The sequence below is a fragment of the Lonchura striata genome, chromosome 18 (assembly GCF_050655825.1).
Source record: "Lonchura striata isolate lonStrDom1 chromosome 18, ASM5065582v1, whole genome shotgun sequence".
In the NCBI taxonomy this organism is placed as follows: domain Eukaryota; kingdom Metazoa; phylum Chordata; class Aves; order Passeriformes; family Estrildidae; genus Lonchura; species Lonchura striata.
In genome coordinates this window covers 2,195,852-2,213,958 of record NC_140720.1, presented here as the reverse complement: position 1 = coordinate 2,213,958, position 18,107 = coordinate 2,195,852, and the positions used below count along the sequence as shown (strand labels likewise).

At 61.6% G+C, this 18,107-nt stretch overlaps 2 protein-coding genes across 7 annotated transcripts in view; both read right to left on the bottom strand.

Annotated features, from left to right (window-relative positions):
- Positions 1 to 2,331, bottom strand: part of BAIAP2 (BAR/IMD domain containing adaptor protein 2) — a 38,899-nt gene extending 36,568 nt beyond the window's left edge. For all 6 annotated transcript variants that reach the window (XM_021534101.3, XM_085556604.1, XM_021534103.3 and 3 more), the window contains exon 1: positions 2,170 to 2,331. In XM_021534101.3, coding sequence (XP_021389776.1) covers positions 2,170 to 2,241 — 72 coding nt within the window. In that variant the 5' untranslated portion in view covers positions 2,242 to 2,331. The remainder of the gene's footprint in view (positions 1 to 2,169) is intronic.
- Positions 2,332 to 11,914: 9,583 nt separating this feature from the next.
- CHMP6 (charged multivesicular body protein 6) lies at positions 11,915 to 17,820 on the bottom strand. The gene is made up of 8 exons (XM_021534156.4): positions 17,729 to 17,820; positions 17,235 to 17,344; positions 16,696 to 16,783; positions 15,928 to 16,014; positions 15,774 to 15,839; positions 15,588 to 15,668; positions 15,347 to 15,401; positions 11,915 to 14,190 (listed from the first exon to the last, which is right to left on the bottom strand). The coding sequence occupies exons 1-8, from the start codon at positions 17,789 to 17,791 to the stop codon at positions 14,138 to 14,140; spliced, it is 603 nt and encodes a 200-aa protein (XP_021389831.1). The 5' UTR covers positions 17,792 to 17,820; the 3' UTR covers positions 11,915 to 14,137.
- Positions 17,821 to 18,107: the final 287 nt, after the last annotated feature.

Sequence of the window (18,107 nt, the reverse complement as noted above, 5' to 3'; positions counted from 1 at the left end):
CGGGGGAAGGAAGATTTGCCAGTCCCCGCTTTCTGCAAAAAGACAATCGGGAGCAGGGGATGAGCGGGGAGGGAGCTGCCCATCGTCGGGCTGGGGCAGAGCCCAGCCCGGCAGCTGTGCCGCTCCGCCGGGGTCCTGGCGGTGAATCAGCAGCAGGAAAGGTGGGATCACGTTGGCGGAAGGTGCCAGCAGCCTCCGTCTCCCTCTGTAATTACTCCCCGCGTGTAGGCAGCTGCCTGTAGTGGCAGCATCGGCTCGGGGGCGGCTGACAGCTCCTCCACCAGCTCATTAGCACAGTCACTCCGAGGGTGAGCGCTGCTTCTGGAAAGCCATGACAATGGGCTTCCCGAGCCCAGCGCCTCGGGAAAGCCTGCGCGGGAGCCCGGCCCGAGGAGCTGCTGCAGCCCTGCCAGACCCGCACAGCGAGGCTCGGCCACCCAGCCCGGACCCCTGGGCTGGGGCTCGCTGGCATCGTCCCCCTCCTGGGGGTTGCTCCTCCTGCCCATGGCAACGTTCTGGCTCCTGCGCAGGCCAAAAAAAAACCCACCTGGGTCACGGGGATTGAAGCACCGGGACTGGATTGGATTGGAGTCAGAGACTCCAAAGCTTAAGGAGGTCCGGCAGACCCCAGTCCCCACACCCCAGCTGGCCCGCTGGGCTCAGGGGTGGCTGAAGTCCTCAATGGAACAGGGACATGCCTGGTTCTCGCAGGCACCACATGGCACACATCTCCGGAGGCCAAGAGAAGCATTGCTGGCTTCAGAGCAGCCTCTGCTCACCACAGGAACGCAACTAGAGCCAGGACCACCCTCCTCCAGCTTCCAGCACCGAGGCACTGATTTTGGGTGAACCCACGAGATCTTCAGCAGCTCCATCTCCTCATTCCCTGCATCTGGCTGCTCCCGCCGGCATCCCAAGGAGCTGATGGGGACCTGCGGGCTCTCCCCAAGCCTGGCAGCTGGCACCCCGTGCACCCTCTGCCCCGGGCTCAGCCGGGCGGATGGGCCGAGGGCTCTGCTGTGGCTGCGGCCAGGACAGCCCGGCCAGCACTCGCCCCTCCGCCCGGCTCCCTGCGGGACGGGCTCCACGCGTGTCGGGACAGCGCGAACTGCCCTGCGCGCTCCCCAAGGGCCGGGCCCGGGGAGACGGTGACCTGCTTCCCAAAGCTGTCATTAGCCCGTGCTTCGAGGGCTACACACCTCAAACAACAACTGAGTCACGGCTGGGGCTGCTCCCGGCCTCTGGCCCCAGCAGCTCCGGCAGTGCCAATGCACAAACGCTGGGAACACCCTGGGTGCCAGCTCTGCCCCAAACCAAGGACAGCCTGCACGGGGGCAAGTCCGGACACACGAACTGCCTGGCAGGGTGGGAGGGAGCCCCAGGGACCACAGCAAAATGTCACCAAGATTCAGCGCGACCAAGATTTCCTGTGCCACAGCTCTGCCCGAACAGCAGTTACACCCTAGAATCTCTAAGACCAAGACTTCACAACTTCACTGCCTCGGTACTTTTTGTACTACATTCTTCTATCTTTTTTTTTTTTTCCCTGCTCTGTGCTCCCAGGTAACTCAATCCAAGGCCTTAAATCACAGGAAATCGTGCAAGCTTCCCAGTTTAACAAACGACATCCTGCGTTACACGTTAGGCTACAGCAGTTTTATTAGTCTTGGTCTCAAGACCCAGCGGAGCAGAAACCGCTTCCTTCGGGGGGAAACCAAACCACATAAATTGTTGCATTTTTTCAGGACACCGGGAGCACAGCAGAAAGGGAAGACGGAGAGATTCCCGAACTCCAGGGGATGGGGAAGGCTCGGAGGGCTCAGGCTTGCGGCACAGCAGCGAGTGCCGGCGGCGCGGGGCCGCCCCGCTCCGGGGTGATGCGGGGACAGCGCTGCCCGCCGCGGGACCGGGCATCCCCACGCGGCTCCCCCGCAAGGCTGGGGGTGCCCGGGGAAGGCTCGGGGCGCCCCTCGCCCTCGCCCCGTGCCGGCGGGGTCCCGGCGGCCGCTGCCGGCCCGGCCGAGCGGCCCCGGGCACATCCCAGGGGCGGCCCCGGCAGCGCCTCCGCCCGCGCCCCGCGCGTCCCGGGGAGGGGAAAGGCGATCGTTCGGAGAACTCAAACACCGCGAGCCGGCCAGGCGCGGCGCCGGGCACCTGTTGCGGACCCACCTTGTAGACATTCTCGGTGAGGCGGTGCACCTCCTCGGAGCGGGCCATGCCGGGCGGGCCGGGCAGCACCATGGGCGGCGGCGCGGGGTGCGGGGCGAGCGGGCGGAGCCGGGCGCGGGCGCGAGGAGAGCGCGGAGCGGCGGCCGCCGTGCCTTTTATCAGCTCCCGGAGGCCGTGCCCGCCCCGAACCGCCCCGGCCAGCCCCGCACCGCCCCGCGGGGAGGAGCCGGGCCGGGCCGGGCTGTGCCCCGGCCGTGCGGGGCTGGGAGTAACGAGAGGAGTACGAGCATCGCGGGGGAGGGAGGGATGCACCGCGCTGTGCCCCCCGTGCGGGATCCCATGCCCATTCCCCATCCCCATTCCCCATGCCCATTCCCCACGCCGCACCCCATTCCACGGCCCGTTCACATTCTATACCCCTCCTCCACCCCATTCCCCATCCCACACCCCATTCCCCATCCCACACCCCATAACCTCCCCTACACTCCTGCCGTACCTCACCCCATGGCCCACCACCCCACACTATCCCTCACCTTTACCCCACCCCGTAGCTCTCGCTGTGCCCCGCATCCCTGAGCTGTCCCACCCCCAGCCCCTGCTGTACCCCCACCCGTGCATAACCCCCCACTCTGGGGCTGTGCTCCATCTCCAGCTGTGCCCCGGGGCATGGATGGGTGAGGAGCAGGCCGTGGTTTTTGGGGTGTTGGGAAAGAGGGTGCGCATTGTCCAGGGAGGCCGGGAGAGCAGAGGTGGGATGAGCCATCACCACAACTGCGGCTCGGGATGTTCAGCCCAAGGGAGACCAGCCCCTGCCTGCCACCTCGCTGTCCCCAGGCTGTCCTGCCACCTGGCCAGCCAGGAGAGCCAGGATTCCCGTGGAGGCTCCTGCCAGAGCTCCTGGCTGTCTGGTCCCTGTGGGACACCCAATCCCCGTCCTTCCCATTCCTCGGGCCAACAGCAGCAGATTTTGCCCAGGTGCTGAGGGACACCGTGCCCTAGAGCCAGTGTCCCCATCCCTGTGCCCTGCCTGTTGTCCCCGCGGGGATGGCCGCTCTCCGCAGGGTGAGCCGCGGGTAAACGGAGCCCCATGGCCAGGCCGTGCCCATGGGCCGAGCCTTCCTCTCCCTCTTCTCTGCTGTGAGAAGCAGTGAAGCAGTTAAGCAGCTGAGCATGTTATTTTCCATCACATCCATCAATTGCGAGAACCAGGAGCCCAGGTGGATACCTTGGTCCCAAAGCTCCCGTTGGTGTTCCCCTTCCTGCTCTCCCTCCCAGCCCTGGCAAGGACCAGGAGGGTCCTGACAGCAGCTGCTCCCTCCAGCTGTGTTTAGGTCCCATTTTGGCTTCTGCCTCAGAGGTTCCACACTCTGAGCACAGTGAAGAATTTACAGCCTCTGAGAAGGATTTTTCTCATGTTTCTGGAGTGACCAGTTAACCCTTTCCCAGTGGGGCTGAGGAAAGGGAGCAGCTGTGGGACCAGGACTGCCCTGGGAGATGTTTCTGGCTGCCTGCGTGGCTGCTGGGACACCACAGTGCCCCTTTCCCTCTCCATCCCACGTGGCTCCCTCAGCCAGACACCAGCACCTCACTGGCTTTCCAGCGTTGGTGAAGGATTCAGGATCAAGCACCCAGGAGTAGAGTGCCTCTCTCTGCGTCTCCATCACCTTATTTTTAGTTACGTTATGTAAGTTCTTCGCTACGTCATGGATGTGGGGGGTTCTTGCATCTAATTCCAGTGTGACAGCCCAGCAATTCAAACAAGCTGTTCCTCTGGTGAGGAAGATAAAAGGATTTGTAATTTCTGATAATAAATGAGGCCTTCTGGGATGGCCCTCAGAGAATCTCTTCCATCTAGGCCTGCTCGCAGACAGCGCTCCACTTTCTTCCCATGCTCTGCTTCTCCTTATCCCCTGAAATTTGAGTGCTGAAAACCTTTGTCCCTCATATCTCCCTGCTCCCGGCGCAGCTCCACGGCTGGAAGCAGCTTGGGAGTTCATTTCCCCATAGTCAGAGCCACATGGAGCAAATTATCCTTCTCGCTGGCTCTTTCCACGTCCCCAGCTCCGGCTGGCAGCGGCGGCCGGGGCTGCCCGTGCCGCCCACGGCCCGGGAGCGGTGCCCGAGCCCGAGGCGGCGCTGCCGCCCCGCAGCCTCCCGCAGCACCCTGGGAATTCTCAGCAGGAAAAACCTGCCGCTGCCTCGTGCCGTAGCGCTTGCTTTGATTGCCTTTTATTTATTTTTTTTTTTTTTTCCTGGTTGCTGCTCACTGCCTTTTTGTCAGGGTGATTCACTCCCCGGGGCTCGGCGGCAGCTGGAGCGTGCCCAGGGTAACCATGGTGCCGGAGTCCCGTGGGTTACCTGCATCCCCGCGGCGCCTTCTCCGTGTGCCCGTGTGAAGGCGGGACCATCCACGGCAGGGCTGTGGGTGCAGCGTGGGGAACCACCACGCCAGACTGGGAACAGCAGTGGGATGAGCCGGCAGCGGCCCCATCCCCAGCCGCCCCTCCCCGGGTGACGGCACCGCGGCACACGCGGCACCGGCCACCTCCAGCCCCGGGTGGAGCGAAGTTGCTGTGGCAACAATAACTTATGTAATCCACCCCGCTCGGCTGCAGGTGTGGGGAGGAAATTGTGCTATTTTCGAAGTTTCATTAGGTTCCTTCTTAATTACCAGCGGGGCATCGCGCCCGCGCTCCCGGCCGGGTCACACGCCCCGCGCAGGGACAGAGGTGGGGACGGGACAGCGATGGCCGCGACAGTGGCGGCTGTGACAGTGACAGTCGAAGGCAGTGACAGCCCGGACAGTGACAGCCCGGGCAGCGATGGCCGGGCAGCGATGGCCGGGCAGCAGTGGCTGGAGCAGTGATGTCCCACAGCAGTGACAGCAGCTGCACCAAGGGACAATTCCGGCCCGCAGCCCCTCCGTGTTCCCAGCCTGGGGACACTCTCCCTGCTCCCGAAATGCCACCCCGGTGGCTGCCAGGGAGGGACACGGGAGGGAGGTGCTGCAGGGCAGCATAACTGCCCAAGGAGGGGAACGTGGCACTGTGGTGTCACGGAGAGCTGCCACATCCTCAGCGACTCGGGAAGCCTGAGGTGACATGGAGAGAGGAGAAATAAAGGTGGGTTGGAATCCCTGGGGCATTTGAGTGGGATGTGGCACTGGCCACAGAGAGGAAGAAGCAGAGGGACTGTCATGGCACCAGTGCTGGTTTTTGTCACAGGCCCTGAGAAAATGCTTGGAGTTTCCCATGGAAGATCGAGCCCCAGCTGCTCCACGTGGTCACTGGGTTCTCCTGGCACTGCCAGAGCAGGAGAGACCAGGCAGGGAACTGGACCAGGCCAAGAAGCTGCCTCCGTCTCCATCTCCCCTGTTTGCCCACTCAGTCCCGCTGGCTCTGTGGCAGCCCCTGGCTCTCTGTTCCTCCCGTTCAGTGTGTGCTGAAGGGGAAGGCTGAGCCCAGCCAGCCCTCGGTGCCCTGCACAGCCCGGGGCAGGTGTGTGCCCAAGTGTCACCGTGCTAATGAGATTCCCAGGAACTGCCTGTCCCGTGGTCCTGGGCAGATGGCTTCTCCATCGGAGCCCTGACATCACTGTGAGCCCTCCCTGTGCTGTGTCAGGAAGTTTTTATTTCTAAAATAATCTAAACATGATTTTTCTGACATCTGGGTGCACTGGGGAATCAGCCAGGTGGGTTTGAGCCAAACCAACACCCTGTGAGTAGAGAACGTGTTCTCCCTGAACACCTCACTTGGTCCTGTCCCCTGCCCTCCTCGGGGGCCCCTCCTCAACCCCAGGCCATCCCCCCACTTCCTTTTGAGCACCTCATCAAGGAGCTGGGCCAGCAAACGCCACACCAGTACCCAGGTGTTGGAGCATCCTCCCAATCTCAGCCTCAGCCTCCCCTCTGCAGGGCAGCCTTTGCTCACCAGGATTCCAGCAGGTGCCTCGAACTGACAGTGAGTAGGTTTAGGTTAAATATTGTGAATAAATCCCTCCCTGTGACGGTGGGCAGGCCCTGGCACAGGTTTCCCAGAGAAGCTGTGGCTGCCCCATCCCTGGAAGTGTTCCAGGCCAAGTTGGACAGGGCTTGGAGCAACCTGGTCTAGCAGAATGTCCCACGAGCTTTAAGGACCCTCCCACCTGTCTGGGTTTGAAAAGCCAGGTGTCTGTTAAGGAAGGCAGGAGCCTCACGTGAAATGGAGAATGTAAGCCCCCTCCTTCTGAATTATTATAATTTTGAAATTAGGGGGCTCTCAGGCAAAGATATGGGAATAGGAATAACAGTTCTTTACTAGGAAACTAAAAATACAAATGTAATAGTAAAAACAAACAAACAAAAAAAACCACTGACAGAGTCAGAACATGCCCTGGCACCCTGTGGATGTTGGCAGCAGTCCCATCCCAGGGTGGCTCAGCCCTCCTGCAGTGCCAGCTGTGCTTCTGCTGGAGCAGGATCCTGCACAAGGGGGGAGTTTTCCTCTGGAGCTCCAGGGCTGGGGGAGATGGGCCTGGGCTCCTCTGGGAATGCAGGGGGAAAAGGCTTTCTCTGTTGTTCTAAATCTCAGATTCTATCCAGGTAGGAATGCCTGGCTCCTCCCCTGGGCAGAACATCTCCCCATGGGATGATGGAATTTTCTCAGCCATGCAGTGAGAGTCACTGGCCCATGAACAGAAGATAACTAATAATTAATGGCCCATTAACAGAAGAGATTTCCTGGAGGGAGGATTGGTTTGGGGAGAGATAAAGAAAACTGCCCAAAGAACAGCAGAGACCTGCCCCACCTTTAACAGATGGGAATTGAACACACACCCAGCTACACCTGAGACACAGCCCAGCCCATTTCATGATTCTGTCCCTGTTGGTGTTGGTGGGAGCTGGTCCCTGAACCATCAAGGGGTCAGGACTCAGAAGCTGGGCTGGAGATGTGCCAGCAGCTCCCAGCAGTTAAATCCTGCCGAGCAAACCCAGCAAAGCCATTTACTGGGGATTAGCCAAGCATGAGCAATCCAGGCCCTTATTCTGCAGGCTGGAAGCCGCAGTGCTGGACCCAGCCATTCCAGCCTCACGCTTGGGTGAGTGGGACTCACAAAGTGGGGTGGGCTGATTTCACCATGGGGAAACTGAGGCACGACAAAGTACCTGGCCTCTCATCATCCCATGGTCCCGCTGGAAGCAGCAGCTGAGCAAGACTCCCAGCAGTGCAAGCTGCTGTGCCCAGGGATTCGGGGGCAGTTCTGCTCCCTGGTGTGACACACACGTCACTCTCTGCCTCGGAGCGCCTGGCCCTGCCCATGGCGAGGGCCGCAGAGCCTGGGGCCGGGTGCCATCCCTGGGGGCACCGACGGCACCCCCAGAGGGACCCCAGCACCAGGGCCCCGTGGCCGGGGGCTGCGGGTGGCCGGGAGGGGCTGGGACACTCCTGGTGCCAGCAGCATCCCCCTGGCTGCCCGGCCCTGCCGTGGGACAGCCCTGCCGCCTGTCCCCTGCGTGTCCCCCGTGTCCTGCGGGGGAACAGCCCTGCCGCCTGTCCCCTGCGTGTCCCCCGTGTCCTGCCGTGGGACAGCCCTGCCGCCTGTCCCCTGCGTGTCCCCAGTGCCCTGCGGGGGGACAGCCCTGCCGCCTGTCCCCTGCGTGTCCCCCGTGTCCTGTTGTGGGGACAGCCCTGCCGCCTGTCCCCTGCGTGTCCCCCGTGTCCTGCTGTGGGACAGCCCTGCCGCCTGTCCCCTGCGTGTCCCCCGTGTCCTGCGGGGGGACAGCCCTGCCGCCTGTCCCCTGCGTGTCCCCCGTGTCCTGTTGTGGGGACAGCCCTGCCGCCTGTCCCCTGCGTGTCCCCGTGCCCTGCTGTGGGACAGCCCTGCCGCCTGTCCCCTGCGTGTCCCCCGTGCCCTGCGGGTTCCGGGCTCAGCGAGCGCGGCCGCAGCAGCCTCGGCTCTCCCGGGAGGCTGCCGGGGAGCGCAGGCATAGGGAGGAGCCGGAATGACGGAGGAAACGAGGAGTGGGTGGGAGAACAAAGCGCTGCGGACGCTGTGCCGGGCCTGGGAAGATGGAGGCGCCGAGTGGGAATGCGGGATGCAGGGAGGCTCCGGCTGCTGCACGAGGGGAAGGGGCAGCGGGGCTGGCACTGGCACTGACACATCCCTGCTGCCATCCCGGGGACTAGGGAGGGCTCCGCAGCAAACCCAACCTCTGCCGTGCCCCATGGGGCATGGGGGAGCAGAGCTGTGTGTGCTGGGGGAGCCCCAAAACGCGCCGGGTCCCCCTCGCTGCCGGGCTGGGCACAGCCCGAGCCCTGTCCCTCCTCACCTGCCCCAGCGCCTGTTTCACGAGTGAGTAATGCTGAATTACAGCGCTAAGGAGCTCTCTGGGGATCCTTCGGAATAACAGGAATAGTTTATGCGATTTGCATAATTGGTATGATGGGATTTTGCATCACGTTGCTGAGCTCGGGGAAGCGTCCGGGGCAGAGCCGAGGTGCTGCTGGGGGCTCTGGGCACCCCGGGGGGCTGTGGGCACCGTCGGGTGCTGCCTCCCCCCAGCCCAGCCCTGCCTGGGAAGGACCAGCGAGTCACAGAGAGGTGGCAGAAGGGACAGGTTCGTGTCCCGCTGCCATCCCCTGCCCGTGTCACCCCTTCTGTCCCTCAAGCTGGCACTGGGCTGGTCACAGCCCCACAGCCCCCTCGGGCACGTTTGCCTGTCCCATTGCCACTTCTGATGGCTGTGGCTGCCCATCCCAGCTCCGGGAAGCAGCAAAACGCCGGATCTCGGGCCTGAAGGATGCGGTGCCAAATTTCCCCCTGCTCCTGTTCAGTCCCAAGGCCACCCAGCTCCCTGCACGGCATCTCCAGCCTTTCCGCGGGGACGCGGCTCCTCCTGCTTCAAAGCACAGCCCAGCCCGGGGAGTGCTCTGCTCTCATTTCCTCTCTCGCTAATTAATCACGGAGCCAGCCCCGGAGCAGCCTGGCACGGCTCTGCCGAGCTGCCTGAGTGGCAGCCAGGGGCAGGGGACACAGGCTGGGGACACCCATCACGCGGCAGCGCTGGCCCTCGGGGACACCGGCGTGGCCACGGCTTCACCCACGACTTGAGGAGCCGCATTCCACGGCAGGGCAGGGCAGGGCAGCAAAACGGTGACACAGGGACAAGTGCCACCTCCCAGTGCTCCTTCCACCCACCCAGCGCGGGTCCCGCGTCCCCCAAGAGGAGGAATTCTGGCTCCAGCGTCACAGCTGGCCCTGCCGAGCATCCCGGCCCTGCCGAGCATCCCAGCCCTGCCGAGCAGCGGCAGCTCCCGTCTGGCACCGGGAGCCACCAAAGGTCACATTCCCGGCCGCGGCCGCGCCGCGCTCGGACAGACCCGCTTTGTTCCCAGCGCTGCTCTAATTAGGGAATTGCGCTGATTTTTTTTTCCCCCCTCACAGTTGAACTATCAAAACTTGGGTTTGTTCCCTGCCAAAGCATCTTCTACTCTGCTGGTGACTCAGCGTGACACTCGGGCACTGAAAATACAGAGAGGGAAAGGGAAGGAGGCAGGGGTTGGCTCCCAGGGTGTCCCAGTGGGCAGCTGGGATGGGGAGTTGGCACGGCAGGGTTTGGGTGCAGAATGCAGCACCCCGGCAGTGCCCCCAAATGTGGGAAGCACCTGAACCCCTGGAACCCCACACAGGGCAGGGCAAGCTCAGGGTGTGGATAATGAAGAGGAGGAAGATGAAAGATCCACCAAACTGTGCCTGGTTCTGAGTCAGGGTTTGCTAGGGAGGGTGGGGGACAAGGGACACTGTGAGTTCATTCCCCTGGGGTGGGAGCTGAGGGCTGCTGAGGGGGGACAGTGAGAGCCCCCAGGGCCTCTGAGCCCCTCGTGCCAAAAAGCAGCAGGGCCCAGATGAGAGGCCACAGATCCAACAGCTCCGGGGTTCTCAGCTCTGTTTTGTTTTTCCACGGGTGTTCCAGGAAACATCGGAGGCAGCGGAGCATGACAGCGTGTCAGGGTGCAGCCGTGTCGGGGTGCAGCTGTTCTGGGGCTGTGCAGCTGTCCTGGGGTGGGCTGGCAGCCCCCCTCCCTCCCCGGCAGCGCTGCCATCCAGCTGTGTTGGCATAGAAACTGCCAGGGCTCTGCCACCACCTCTGGTTACACAATTCCCTGAAAGCCCAGGGAAGAGGCTGCTGAGGAGGGGAGGCAGCTGCCGGCCTTTGCCCCAATCCAGCTTCGTGTCAGCTGTGGGCACACCGAGGGGGTGGGGGTGGCCGGGCAGAGCTCAGCCCCAGGGAGCAGTGCTGGTGCCCAGCTGCCTCCTGGACAGCAGGGAGCAGGAGTCTGTGTAAAGGCACTGCTGCTTGCATAACGCTGGCTGGAATCCCTGCTCCCCCAGTCTCAGACCTCGCTCGGGGTGGGGGACGAAGGCTCTGCAGGCAGCGCTGCCAGCTGGGCACATCCCATGGGATGGGGCAGTGTCCCCACGGAACAGGGACCGTCCCTCTGTGGGGAGCAGGGAAGGGGCAGCAACATCTCCCAGCAGAGCTCCTCGTTTCTCCTTCCCCCTGCATGGGAATCCCACAGTGCCACAGCAACTGCTGGGAATAGCACTGAGATCCAGGAGGGGTGACTGCTCCTGGGAATGCTGCGTTCCCTGTCACTGTCACGCGTGCTGTGCCTGCCCTGGCAGGTTTGCCCTGGGCATTGTCCAGTGGCCAGAACTTCTTCAGAACCTCAGCACAGGGGCCAGGGCCGTGCCAGGGCCATGCCAGGGCTGTGCCAGGGCCGTGCCAGGGCTGGGGCTCCGGGCGCTGCGGGGGCAGCCGAGGCAGGAGCCTGAGGTTTGTTCCTCTTCTCCAGGGTTTAATTAACAACGAGCAGCGCTGCCTCCACGCTTCTCTCGCTCAACATCTGGCCAACTCAAACACAGCTGGAAGAGCTCTGTGCGCAGCCCTCCCGGCAGGAGCTGGCTCCCGCCCTGCTGCCACAGCTGAGGGGCACGGGGAGTGCTAATTAAACACTCCCAGCTCGGCACAGCTGCTTTCCCAGGGCCCAGCAGCATGGGTTGGGGGGGCTGAGCCACCCGAGGGTCCGGCTGGTGCAGGCAGGGGGGTCGGGGGCATCCCGCTGCTCCCAGCAGCAGGAGAGAGGTAAATCCAGAGTAAATCCAGAATAACGAGGGAGCAGCTGCTGTCCAGAGGCTCAGGAACAGCCCAGGTGGGGCCTCAGCCTGCACCAGGTGGAGCAGGGGGTGTCCCCAGTCCCTGTGCCCATTCCAAAGCAGGGACAGTCACACACAGGGGCTCGGTGGTGGCTGGACAACTCCACAGGGATGGAAGCACCAAGTCCTACAGAGGGAGGCAAAATGGGATGGGACAGTGTGGTCCCTCAGGAGGGAGCCACTGGTCCATGTGAGCCCTGAGTCTGGGCATGGATTGACCATGGATCAGTTTGACAATTCCAGAGTAATTCTTACAAATCCCCTAATTTGGCCTTGCGGTAAACCCAGGGAGAGGAGGGCAGTGGCCGAGGCTCTCAAGAATCCCAGCTACACCAGGGCCGTGCCAGGACTGTCCCAGCACTGTCACCTCCCGGGGCCATCCAGGCAAACAGTGCCAAACAGGGCTCTGTGTGTCACACACGGAGCCAGCCCTGACATTTCCTGCCCACATCTCTCCCAGGAGCAGGGAGCAAGGAGGGCAGGGAGGAGGAAGGCAACTCCTGCTCATCTAAAACACTCCCTGTGCAAACACGAGGCTGGAAGAGAGTCGGAGGAGCCACTGGAGCCACTTTATTGTCACAGCCCAGCACAGAGGTCACAGCCCACTCCCGGCCCTTCCTCCCGAGGAGACCCGGCAGGAGCTGTTGGGGCAGGGATTAGCAGAGGAAGCTGTGGCCCGATCTGCTCCCAACTTTCCTGCTGGATCACTAAATGGCTTCTCCACTGTGGCAGCAACGAATGGAAGGAGCTGCATTAACCCCTTCAGCACCAGCCCCGCTCCCTGCAGCCCCCGGGACCCGGCCCGGCACAGCATCCCTGGGGAGGGCTGGCTCATCTCTCCTGCTGCCAGGACGTTCAGCAGAGGGGAAACCTGAGCACAGGGACCGCAGCACACCCTCCTCAGGCCTCTCCCGTGGCGATGCCAAGCCCAGGGAATAGGGTTTTCTCAAAGCAGCAGCAGTGGAAGCTGCACTCCTAGGACAGATCCCTTCCTGGGTGTGCCCCCCAGATGAACCAGGGGCACGTTCAGCAGCCCAGCACCGGCTGGCACCGGGCTGAAGGGGCCCTGAAGGAAAAGCACTGCCCAGAAATGCTCCTGCCAGCGCGGCACCGGTGAATCCAAGGCTCTCTCTGGTGGGAACAGGCTGCGTTGCAGCACAGCCGGGCTGAGCAGAGACAATGAACCGCCGGGAGAAGAGCAGGACCCTGTCCTGGGAGGGCTGGGAGCAGGAGCTGGCTGTCCCCACGGCAGCTGGGGTGACCAGAGACACGGCCCTGGGACCATCCAGTGCCCTGGCCAGCTCCAGAGGCAGCAGCTGCTTTGCCAGCACTGTGCTGGTGTCCAACACAGGGCCAGGCACTGTGGGGTTGGTATGGAACATTAGTGAGGGCACAGCAGTGGGAGTGGAAATGGGGCGCTTCCAAAGCACTCACTGCCTTGGGGACACATGAGGAGGACGAGGATGCCCTGGCCAGTCTTTGGAGCACAACAGAGAGGACATGGAGCACACAACTCCACCCAGAGCTGCTGCTGGCCCAGCAGCACGGGGGAGCTCCCCAGTCCCTGGGATTGCTTTTTGTCTAGCACCAGATCCCACAAACCCAACGACAGCCCCACAAAGTCTCCAAAGGACCCTCTGGTCCTTCTGCTGTTGCAGAAATGCAGATTGAGGGTTGTGGCTTCAAGAACATAAAAAGTAAAGATCTGCAGTGTCCTGAAGAGCATCTGCAAGCTGGCGGGTGAGCTCGTTCCAAGAGCATCCAAATCTGCCACCACCTGGCTGCCAGCAGCGTTCCAGACCCTTCAGCATCCGAGTGAGTCCTCAGAGGGGTTGGGGCTCCCTGGAGCTGCTCCCAGAGCACTTTGGAGTGGCGATTTCTGGAGCTTCAGTCCCCGTGTCTGGAGCAGCACGAGCCCAAGGAAACGTCTCCGAGTCCCCGAGGAAATGTCCGGCAGGAGCTCTGGAGCAGAGTCCGTGGGATCCATCCGTCCATCAGGCAGAGGAGAACTCTGATGCTGTAGCAGAGCCCACGAGGGACCAATCCTGGCTCCTGACACAGGCAGGAGCTCCGTGCTGGCATGGCAGGAGATTTCTGCAGCCCAGGGCCGCTTGGCTCTGCAGGGCTCCGGGGCCAGGGCTGAACCATGCCCAGCCCCTCAGCTCACAGCAGGTCAGGCTTTGCTGGGCCACAGCCACTGCAGCAGGAGCAGGGCTGAGCAGCCAGGCTGAGCCTGGCCCAAACCAAACCCCCTGGGGCTGGTTCTGCACGAGCCAGAGCTCCAGCCCAAGTGCAGCAGGACAGGGACACAGCAACCCCTGCACAGATGGAACCAGGAGAGAGAAGGGACAGAGGGACATGGACACCACAGTGCTCCACAGGGCTTGTGCTCACCCAGCCCATGCCCAGCACAAACATGGTCACTCTGAGCATGGCATTTCCTGGGATTTGGCCAGAGCAAAGGCAGACTGACCACCAGAATCAAACCTACAGAGAAAAATTTGGCTTTGGATGATTTAGAGTTGCTGTTTAATCCCGAGACAGCGCAGCTGAGTGAGTTTGGAATTTAAGTTACAAAAAAAGAAAGCACTAGAAAACAATCTTGATACAAGAGCGATAATCAGCTGAGGTTCCCCACCCTGTGCAGGGAATCCTGCTCCACAATCCACCCAGCACAGCTGGGATGCTGCCAAGGCATTGCCTGTTCCCAGCACACTGGGAGGGCAAACTGTCCAGGGTGAAAGTTTGGTGGGGGAATCCCCAGCACTGGGAATTAAGATGCTGCCACCAGCTCTGGCTTTGGCCTGTTCTTGATGGGTGACACTTCTGTGGAAGGAAAAGAAACTTGTTACAGAATCAGAGAATACAAATATCATGCAGCCTGAGGAGGATCCAGGGCTCAGAGTCCATTCTGCAGGGCAGCAAATGCTTGCACAGATAAGAGAAATTGGTTATAAATAATCCCACATTCCCATGAGGAAATGCTTTTTCACAGCACTGAAGGACTACAGACTTTCTGAACATGCCCAGCCCAGGGCAGGAGCAGGGCCAGCTCTGCCCTCACCCCTGGGCTGTGTTTTGTTTGGCCTCAGTGCTGACATCTGAGCCCTGTTTAGGAGTAAACAAGCTCCAAGGAAACCCACATCCAAGATTGCTCCTGGGCAGATTCCACACAGGGAAATGGCTTCTTCCAGCTCCTCTTTGCACAAGCAGGGAGGTTCAGCTCCTGTGAGTGACAGCTCAGGGCTCTGCTGTCCCGGGAGAGGAGTCATCACCAGTCTGAGTTTTCAGCTCCTTATCACAAGACACCTATTGAATCCCAGTGGGCTCCTTCCCTGCCAGGCAGGGCCACCAGGGCCTGCTAGGTCACCTTCTTGGTCAGCTCTCCCACTTCCCAGCTCCATTCCCACACAAATCCATCCACTGAGGCTTCAGATCACTCAGGAACACCCAGGGAGCTTCAGCTGTGGAGCTCATGCTCTGTCAATCCTGGAACTGTGTGACTCCAGTGATGCTCATCCAGCTGCTTCCAAATCACTGGGAAGTGAGGTGGGAAGAGCTCCAAGTCATTTCCCAAGGAAATCCAGTGTTGTCAGGGTGAATCCAGCATCCACAAAATACCCGTCCCTGTGCTGTGACAACGGGACCAGCTGGGGCTGTAGGAGGAAGCCTTGCCTGGCTCAGGCAAGGGAGGAATTCCTCATGGAGGTGTCTCAGGGCAGGAGGTTGCCTCAGAGCAGGTACAGGATGTGACAAGAACAGCAGGGGCTGCACAGGGAGCTCCCCAAGGCAATGACCAGATGCCAATGGAACAGCGAGCGGAGCCTTGGGTCCTCCTGGAACGAGGGCTCAGCTGGGCCTGTCCCCACTCCAGGAGCTGCTGTCCCCTCCCATTTCCCAAGGCACTGACACTGGGAGAGGGCCTCAGAGCCCTGCATGGCACAGGAGCACCAGAGGCCAAAGCTGTGCAAGGAGAACATACCTGGGATCTTCTCTGGGAGCGGCTCCGAAGGAACTTCTGGAAGCTCCAACTGTTCCTGTGAGGACATTAAAGACAAAGTGTCACACGTGCCACAGAGCACAGCTGTGGGCAAACACCAGGGTGGCAATGTCCCATATTTGCCCCCAGACTGAGCTCTGAGAGTAGCAAAAAGGCACTTTAACTGCTATTAAAAACAGCTTCCTAAGAATGTGGATTTTAACCACAAGAACATCAACCCCACCTGAGTAATAGCATTTAATTCTTCTAGAATGGCATCTTCATCCTCCTCAGTCAGGCTGCCAGCCAGGAGCTCGTCTATTTGCTGTGGGAGAGAGGGAAGGACATTACATCCCAGCCTGGTGGCTCTGGGATGCAGCACCCACCCCAGCAGCTCTGTGGTGCTGCTCCCAGCTCCTTGTGCACGCACCCTCTGGTACTCCACAGCATCCTGGGTTTCTCCTATTATTCTTTCCACTTCTTCTATGGACATAACCTGAAGGGCAGAGCCAAAATCCAGGTGTGGGAGGGGGCAGGGAGGCAGCTCCAGCCAGGCCCCTCTGAAGTGCCCCAGCCACAGGTACCTGGTGCATTTTGTTCAGACACTCATTGCCTATTTTCAGGCCCTCGATGACCTTCATTTCAATCTGGGTGAATTCAATGTCCTGGACCTGCAGTGGCAAGGAGAAGGAGAAAAGCCTGTCACACTTTGGCCAGGCACTGGCACAGGCTGCCCTGTGAACCCTGCAGGGATTTAACAGAAATAGGGATGTGGCAGCTGGGGACAGTGGGAAGTGCTGGGGAGCGACTGGGCTCAGAGGGCTCTTCCCACCTCAATAATTCCATGGCTGCCATTGTTAGGCAGACACAGGCTGCCAGCACCACCAGAGAAGCTGCAAGGAGGAATCAGTGGAGCCCTTGCTGTCCTGTCAGTGGCACCAGCAGCAGAAAACATCCACACAAAAAGCTCAGCACAGGCAGCTGCACCAGCAGGTCCGACAGCCCCTGAGGTGATTTCACCGGATCTTCCAGCTGCCAGTGCCAGCCGAGACCTCCCCAAACCCAAACACATCCAGTTCTGAAATGACAGGGCTGACACAAGGCAGTGCTGCCATCCCCAGTGTGAGTAACATTCCAGCAATTTCCAAACCACACCTTTAGCAGGAAACCTGCAGGTTCCAGACACACCACTCCATGTCTCCAGGGAAAATCGTGGCACATGCACAATTTTGGAGATGTTTGCCCTTGGACAGAGGGCTGAACACCTGCCAGAACCTGCCAGCTGGAATGGAATGGAATTCCAGGACATCCCAGGGAAGCCCCAGCCCAGAACACCCCCAGGCCTGGCTCACCATCCGCTCCAGGTTGCTGATCTGGTTCTCTGTTTTATCCAGCAGCTGCTCCTGGTACCGTTTCTTCTTCAGCAGGAGCATGGCTTTCCTGAGGGACACACACAGGGATGAAGTAACTGAAGCCTAAAGGAGCCTCATCAAAGCCACACTTGTCCTGTGCTTCTGCTAAAAGGGGACAACTTGTGTGCAGCTGAACTGAGCCAGGATCTGCTCCTGCGAGGAGCAAGGATGAGCAAACTGGGAATTGGGAATAAATGCTGCCCTGGGAGGCGCTGAGGCCCTGGCACAGGGTGCCCAGAGCAGCTGTGGCTGTCCCTGGATCCCTGGCAGTGCCCAAGGCCAGGCTGGACAGGGCTGGGAGCAGCCTGGGACAGTGGAGGGGTCCCTGCCATGGCAGGGGTGGAATGGGATGGGCTTTAAGGTCCCTCCCAACCCAAAGCATTCCGGGATTCCGATCCGCACAGTGCAGCGGCGTTTCCCTCCCGGTGACACCCTGGCACTGCCGCCCCGCTCGGCCCCGGCTGACCCCTGCCCCTCACTCTTTCTTGCCGTCCCGGAGCAGCTGCCGGGCCAGCGCCCGCTCCCGCTCCAGCCCCAGGCTCAGCCGCTTCTGGTACTGCCGGAGCTTGTCCCGCTGCTGCTTCAGTTGCTGCGGGACAGACGGACAGGGGGACAGAGAAGGGGACGGACAGGGGGACAGGCAAGGGTCACAGCTCAGCCCTGACAGCTCCAGCGGCCCTCAAGCAGCGCCGCTCCCCCGCCCGCTCTGTCCCCGCCGTGTCACCGGCGGCACCGGGGGTCGCTCAGCCCCAGCACGGCCGGTCCGTCCCCCCGGCTCCCCGGCACGGCCCGGTCCGGTCCGCCCTCACCAGCCCGGTCCGTCCCGCCCTCACCAGCCCGGTCCGTCCCGCTCACCAGCCCGGTCCCGCTCACCAGCCCGGCCCGGTCCCGCCCTCACCAGCCCGGCCCGGTCCCGCTCACCAGCCCGGCCCGGTCCCGCTCCCCGGCACGGTCCGTCCCGCTCCCCCCTCACCAGCACGGCCCGGTCCTGCTCCGTGACGCGGCTCCGCCGTTTCCGCCCGAACAGGTTCCCCATGGCCGCTCCAGCCCGGCCCGGCCCGGCCCGGCCCGCCCCCGACGGCGGCCGCGAGGGGCCCGGCCCCGCACCGCGCGCAGCGAGCGCGGCAGCGCCGCTGGGGGGCGCGCTGGGGACGGGAATAGCGGGAATGGGAACGCATGAAAATACCGGGAATGGCGATAAAAATATCGGGAATGGGGTTAATAATACCGGCAGTGGGGTTAATAATACCGGCAATGGAGATAAAAGTATCGGGAATAGGGGTAATGACATCGGAAATAGGGATAATGATATCGGGAATGGGAATTAAAATATCGGGAATGGGGATAATAAT

Excerpts from the sequence above, each read along its gene's own strand:
- CHMP6 (XM_021534156.4), bottom strand. The coding sequence starts at position 17,791 with ATGGGGAACCTGTTCGGGCGGAAACGGCGGAGCCGCGTCACGGAGCAG. Across the intron at positions 17,345-17,728 it reads AGCAGGACCGGGCCGTGCTG|CAACTGAAGCAGCAGCGGGA; the intron begins GTGAGGGGGGAG and ends TCTGTCCCGCAG. Across the intron at positions 14,191-15,346 it reads GCTCCCAGAGAAGATCCCAG|AAGTGTCACCCATCAAGAAC; the intron begins GTATGTTCTCCT and ends TTCCTTCCACAG.